Source organism: Poecilia reticulata, linkage group LG20 (genome assembly GCF_000633615.1).
Source record: "Poecilia reticulata strain Guanapo linkage group LG20, Guppy_female_1.0+MT, whole genome shotgun sequence".
Lineage (NCBI taxonomy): Eukaryota > Metazoa > Chordata > Actinopteri > Cyprinodontiformes > Poeciliidae > Poecilia > Poecilia reticulata.
Genome location: NC_024350.1, coordinates 12,939,853 through 12,947,189, shown reverse-complemented (window position 1 = coordinate 12,947,189; position 7,337 = coordinate 12,939,853). Strand labels below are relative to the sequence as shown.

General features: G+C 35.8%; 2 protein-coding genes across 2 annotated transcripts in view; both read left to right on the top strand.

Moving 5' to 3' along the window:
• LOC108165684 (vascular cell adhesion protein 1-like) overlaps positions 1–7,337 on the top strand; it is a gene marked incomplete at its 5' end in the record, with an annotated part of 115,962 nt that overhangs the window by 69,483 nt on the left and 39,142 nt on the right. The window lies entirely within an intron of this gene.
• LOC103482494 (sialic acid-binding Ig-like lectin 14) lies at positions 167–3,528 on the top strand. The gene is made up of 7 exons (XM_017301971.1): positions 167–245; positions 437–823; positions 1,762–2,061; positions 2,136–2,390; positions 2,485–2,575; positions 3,017–3,065; positions 3,277–3,528. The coding sequence occupies exons 1-7, from the start codon at positions 182–184 to the stop codon at positions 3,511–3,513; spliced, it is 1,383 nt and encodes a 460-aa protein (XP_017157460.1). The 5' UTR covers positions 167–181; the 3' UTR covers positions 3,514–3,528.

The window sequence follows — 7,337 nt, the reverse complement described above, 5'->3', positions numbered from 1 at the left end:
TGAGAAAGACCCATTGATTTCCATCTTTTCTGACACTGTACGGTCTGTATATTCTAGTTTATAATATGTCGGTTTTAATTTACTGCCAAATAATTTATTCAAAAGTGACTGATTTAAAAACTGAACATTTTTTTTATGAGATCTTCTCCAATTTGACAGACGAAGGACTACTATTAGTCTGATGGCGGCTCTGACTGAGAACATGCTGACAGTCAACATGTTACTGAGTATCTTCTTTCTTCCAGGTGAGATTTTTATTCACTTCCTTTCATTTGGAGAATGTGAGACATCACATGAAACATTTCTTTTTAAAATTATTTGATCCTAAACTTGTTTAGGATCAAAATATGAAAATATGAATCTGGAGTTTGTGGATCATGAAGTTTTCCTGTTGGCAGATTTTGCTCCTTATGTTAATTATTGATCTGGTTTTCAGGTGCTTTGGCTGATGACTGCTATGGTGAAACACCAGCCCTCAGGATCACTACACTGAAATACATGGAAGCTCTGACTGGATCTTGTTTGCAAATCCCATGTACCTATGAGACAAAACATCCTGACTATGACAGCAGTAAAACTATCTATGCAGTTTGGATGAAAGGTGGTGCAGATTTTTGGGCCAATCCAAGCCCTGTTATTTTCAACAGCAGTGGGTCAGTTAACAAATATTCACTGAATATCACTGGAAACCTGAAAGAGAAAAACTGCACCACTATGTTTCCTAATCTACAAACAAGTCATGCAGACAAATACTATTTCAGAGTTGAGAACGGTGTCTATAAGGCAACAGCTTGTGTTGATCCTCTTTACATAACAGTTAGAGGTAAGAACATTTTTGTTTTAATGTAGCATAACATAGAATTGCTTGACTTTCACTTGACTTTCCTCAAGATTTTCCAAGTCAAAATATTAGTGGTCTTCAGTGTTGTTTGAAAGTTTACTTTAATTCTTTCCTACATAATACAACATGTGTATTGTTTTAGCTCAGTTAGACTTGCCAAAATGAGATATTCTTTTTAAAAGACCAGAACATTTTTTTTTATTGTTTTGTAAATGTCCTCAAATTGATAAGTTTACACACATTTGGTCAGTATTTGGGATAACTGTCTCTCAAAATGTGTAATATTTTTGGGCTTTCTACCACAAACCTATGATGGGTTAACTAACACATTTGACCTAAGTGGAGGAACACCTTTTGATGCATTTCAAGGTCACACCTAAACACACTGCTTTCTTGTTTGACACAATAAGAAAGTCAAAATAAATCGGCTAAGATATCAGGAAGGGAAATGTGCAGCTGCACAAGTCAGGTGAACAATCTTCTTCTGACTGCATATGCTACATTCATTTGTTCAAACTATTACATGCTAATGTGGGAATATGATCATGAACAATGATCATATTGTTCATGAAGGAGACGGTCTGTGTTCCAGAGACAGTGTTGTCTCTGGAACACAGAGACCACCTAACCCGCAGGTTCCACGGTGGCCCACATGGCTTTACCCATGAAGGGCCACAGCCCACATGGGCCCTACATGGTGGTGGACCCACATGGGTTTATCCATTTTGTCTTCCAATTTGTTATTGCAAGGGTGATCAATGTCAATGGATGTCTCATCAATTTGAGGACAATTGTGCTTACATATTTCTTTTTTTTGAATTAATTAAACTTATTATATATATTTTAACAACCATTTGATAGTTTTGGGCACTGAAGATCTGCTTTATTTATTAAAATGTGCATTTGATGTGAAACTTCAGATTCTCCTTGGAGTCCCAGCATTAATGTTCCCTCTGACCTGAAGGAGCATCAGTCTGTCACTGTAACCTGCTCAGCTTTCACTCCCTGTCCAAACTCACCTCCTGAACTCACCTGGAATCTCCAACAAGACTCTCTCAGACAAACAGAGAAAAACACAAATGGAACCTTTACAACTAAAATCCAGAAGAACATCACTCTGTCAGACACACATGATGGATACAACATCACATGTTCTGCCAGATATCCTGTGATTGGAGGAAACAAGACAGCAGAGACAGAAGTGACTCTCAGTGTTTCATGTAAGTGATCCTATCAGCAGGTCATGGTTCAGCTGTTTCTGATCAATAAAGTTCATGTGTCTCATTTTCCTCAGATGCTCCTAGAAACACCTCAGCATCCATCAGTCCATCAGGTTTGGTGTCAGCAGGTAGCTGGGTGGAGCTGAGCTGCTCCAGCAGAGCCAAACCTCCACCCAGATTCACCTGGTTCAGGAAAAGCAAAGATGGAAACATTAATGTGTCTGTGGGGCAGGTTTACAGCTTCAATGTCACTGAAGGTGGAGAGTTTTACTGTCAGGCTATCAATGCTCTGGGTAATCAGACATCCAACGTGAACATTAACATTGAAGGTATTTCTTGACTGCACTACAAACATTTGAACATATTCTCTGATTATGAACCTTTTCAGTTTGCCGTTAATTTTCATGTTGTACTTTTTTTTAGGTCCTTCAAAAGCAGATTTCCCTACTCTGCCAATCACAGTGGGATTATCTCTGGCCATTATCGTGGGTTTATGTCTTGTTTTAACTGTTTGGTGAGTGATAATTATTAAAATCATGCTGCTCTTTGTGGATGTAGTTACCTTAAAAGTTAGTTAATATAAAACTCCTCAAAATTGCTTTGACTTCCACACGTCAAATTCGAACAATAAAATTGACATTAACAAAACATAAATAATTTTTTATTCCATCTGCGGTCAGGGTGGAAAAGTTGTATTTTAAAGACTGAAGTTAAAAAAAATTACAAAAAACATAATTACAAAATAAAGAAGTCAAGCAGAAGAAAGTTTTCAAATCAAATTTTGTTCAACAAAAAAACTTACAAAAGCAATACTTACAGCATGTAATGCACATTATACATATAAGTTCCCATCTTCCAGTGTTTTCTGTATATTTCATAACATTGATTATCATCTTTTAATGCGGTCACCTCAAATACAGCAGAAATGTTCTGACACATTTCTAACGTCTTCCAGGTGTTTTAAGTCCAAACAATCATCTCCTCAACAGACTCATCAGACTCAGGTGAGAAAATGATCATCTTCTCTATGTAGCCTTTCATATTTGTGACTGCATATGCATTTCCCAGTAGGACATCCATCTATTTTATATCACTACCCCTACCAGACTTTCAAACGACAGATTAGTTAAACTTTAAGTTTTGCATACACGTCTCAATAATAATAATAATATATTTCAGCAGGACTACACTTTTCTTAATCTTTATATCCCACAGAGTCAAACAGGCGTCGAGGCAGATGTTCAGATATCAGATGGCAAAGAAACAAAAGGAGAAGTTCATTATGGAGAAGTGATCATCATAAAGAAGACACCTGAAGCTTCCTCGTTGCCAGTGCTGGACAGCGAACAGGTGTCTGTGTACGCTCAGGTCAAAGTGCCAATGGCAGAGAAATCCACAACACAGACGGCTGAGGGTCCAGAGAATCTCTACGCTCAAGTGAAGAAAAATTAACGTTTGTTTTGTAAGATAAAATCAGGACTTTTTTGTGCAAGATTACATTTCTACCCCTATTGTTCCAGCATTCACTCTCCTAGTATTTAAATACTGTTTTAATATCATATCATATAGTATAATCATATAATATCATGTTTAACTTTGTACTCAAACAGTCGATCTCCATTGTTCCCTGGTTCTCTAAGTTGTTTTTGGACTTTAATTAAAACATTTCATCATATCCATCAAGACTCCTGTTTGCAGTTTGGTCCACCTGTCAACACATTGTGACACTTTCACTTCACAACTAGACCGTTCTGCTCTGTTACATTCAGATAAAATATGTGAAATAATGTGAAAAACGTAGTGGGTCATTATTACTTTTGCAAGGCTGTAATCAGAAAATAGGCTGGACTACCATGCCGTGGTAGCTACGTCATACTTTCGGTAGGCCATAGAGAGAACATGCAGACAGTGTTTGGGTAGCATAGTGTTAGATCTAGTTACTGTTGAGAGGATGAATTATAAATATTCCTTTTCCATTTGGGCGCTACTGCCGCTGGTGGATTTCACACCGTTTCCTGTCTTTTATTCGCTATATCCTCTCATATACCTGGATTCAAAAAAAATGCTGTGCGCAAAGAATTGAGATCACACAGAGATAACAGCGTCCCAATAATCAGCATTTATTCAAGACAGATGCATATCATCACTAAAAGCACATCAGAAAACTCAAAGCACAAACAACATATGAATTTACCTGAGAGAGAAAAAGAAAAGATGGGAACGACAAACAAAAAGCAAAGACGTCTTTGGGGAGTTGCAAAAGCAAATCTAGTTTGTTCCTCACGTGCACAAATGTTTATAGTAAAGGCGTATTCTTCTCTTTAACTTATTCAAACGGGACGTATCTTTGCTCATCCAACCAGGAGCTGTCTCGGACCCTCTTAAAACTTAGAAACTCCCTACAATTTGTTTTCAAGATCAAACAAAAGAGTTCACCTTTATCTAAACAAAGTGGAAGCAGAGCTTCTCCTCCACTGGCCTGAACTGATGCTGTTGTATGGCAGTGTGAAAGCTGGAACTTCTCCTGATTGTTTCCCACACAGACAAAGGGCAGAACAAAATATCTTTGCAAACAACCTGCTGTAACTACAGGTAACATAATGTCAACAGGGCAAAACAAGTTATTAATCTGAAAACTATAATTAGGCTATTTCAATCAAGACATGTTACGTTTTAAAACTAGCATATTTTAAATTTATTAACATTACATTATGACGGGTTTCTTGCTCAGACATTTGCGTAGTGTTTACATAAGTTTTATAGCAGTGGAGTCTTTATGCAATATGTAGTGTGTCTGACCTGGGACAGTCAGAGATAGTTTCTCTGGCAGCCTGGCCTAAAAGTGGAGCTCAGATGAATCACGTCATAGAGTCAAGCTCTCTTTTGTTCCTACAGCAATATCTCTTTTTAATGCAGGACCAGGTAGGGGGACTTGCACCTGATTTAGTGTTTGTAGCAACTGTCGGTCAATAATGAAATACACTGCTGTACTCTTCCCATTATGTATTGATTTGCATTTCATGTCCTTTCGGTATGTTTTGTTGTTTCTATTTTTTAATCTTTGATATTTTGTCTTTTAGCTTTTATACTTGCTGTAACATTAGTTGCCCAATTTGGGGTACAAATAAATCTGAAATCTGAATCAGGCGTGTTGAATGGCCATGCTGGATTATGATTCACCCAAGTGAATCTCGCCTCATTTGTCATGGAAACCAAGACAACGTCTTAATTTCTCCCAGCCTACATGATTCATGTAGCAAGCTTTGAAGAGAAAAGCTGGGAGCCACTTTTCAATCTTTATTTTCAAATATCTTATTGAATGTTTTGTGTGTGCTTGTCTTGGTCAAATGTGACGTGTAATAGTTTTTACAAGCTTGGCATTTTCCATATTTTAAATAAAATTTGGAGTTTGCCACATGAGTTCTTTTACTTTTGTTTTACATCTGAAATATCATAACCACCAAAACTTCTTCTTCATCCAACAGCAGCAGTAAAATAATGTAATGTAAAATAATGATCTCATCTGAAAAGCACCGTCAACATGACAGACAGGGACTCTTTGTAAACACACTGTTTTAAATTCATTGGGCAAATAATGATTCAATACGACAACTACTCTGATAATGAGCAATTAGATAATGTCCTGATAAAGCCCTAGTAAGTACTTCTCAACTCTTCTGATTCAACAAGTTTATTAGAGTTGTTATTAATATTTCTCTCTACTAGTTTTGTTTATTCTTTTGGTAACAGAATATGCATCACCTTAAAGGTGAGAAGAGTTTTAAACCTATTTATGGCGTTCTTTACACATCTTTGAATGCGGTGTGCAAACGTTTTATATCTGCCAAGCAGAATGAATCATAAGAAACCCACTTATCATTTTCATCATTTTCTGTACCAGTTTCCTCTTGTTCACTCCACCAGAGCTCTGGAAAATATGCAAGAGATGCCAACAGGGTGGAGAACTTTACTGCAACTAAAAGTGGTTACTTTGATAAAAGTAAAAGATGAATAAAATATGCATAAAATAAAAGTTAAAAGGACCTTGTAAACATTTTGCTTTAAATAAGAGTCACTTAGTTCATTTTTGTGAGCAGAAGAAAGTTCTGCTTGTGGATTTCACAAAGCAAATGAGAACAGTTTGGTCTCAAACTGTTTAAATTAAAGGAGCAACACAAAATAAGACATTTTAGCAATATGACATCATAATATTTGGGAGGTATTATATTATGGGCATGGTTTTTCTGCGAAGCGTATCTGTGTTTTTTCTTGTTCTCTGAAACTGGCAGTCCTGATATTTATCACATTCTTTGTCAAATAAATGCATTGTTCCTGCGGCCGAAAATTTAAATTAGATCTATTAAAAATAAAAGGTTAACATCCTCTTTTACAACAATCTGAAGAATAAATAACTAGACAATAACGTGACATTGACTTTCAAACACAGAAGTTGCTTGTTGGATGTTTTACTCATGAAGTGAAATTCCTATGAAACCAGATTAACATTTTTCTCGCTTATCTGCACAATATTCGGGTAAGAACATTTTTAATGAAAAATCCTTTTCACAATATGTGTTTGTGCTAAACCAGTCTTTTTCTTTGAATATCTTTAAATTTCTTACCAAAAAGCTCTGCTGCAGTTGTTCATGAGCTCTGTGTCATGTAGTTTAAGTTTGAAGATGAACCAAAATGAAGACAGGAGCTTGGATATTCTCTTTTTAATGCTTACTGATAAAAAAGGAAACCTGCTTTTTCTCCTTGGGAAATCCTGGGAAAGTGAAAAAGAAATTAAAACAAAAATGAGACAAATCACAAGGAAACCTACAGAGAAACCAATTTATTCTCATAAATGAGAATTGAGGATAATAAACTAAACACTGTGAATATCTGTTTTTGGTTCTCTTCTTATTCTCCATTCAGGCAGAGGATGAAAAACTAAACAGATACACAGGGAAACTAAAACCTCAGGGAAAATAATAGTTACTAATCTAAGAGAACCAGGGCTGAAATGTCACCAAAAAAATTGGGCTGCAATTTTTCTCATATCAGCCCAAAATAATTATATGATATGTGAAGGAACATGACATACCAGAGGATATTTATTCATGTTGTTTTTAGTGAAGATATGTCTCTAATCATTATTTAACATTTTTCAATGTTTCAATGACGTTTCAATGCATTAGTTATAACTAACTGTTGTATTTTTTTCCTTTGTTTTTTTATGTTTTGTGTTTCAATTCACTATTATTATTATTATTATTATTATTATTATTATT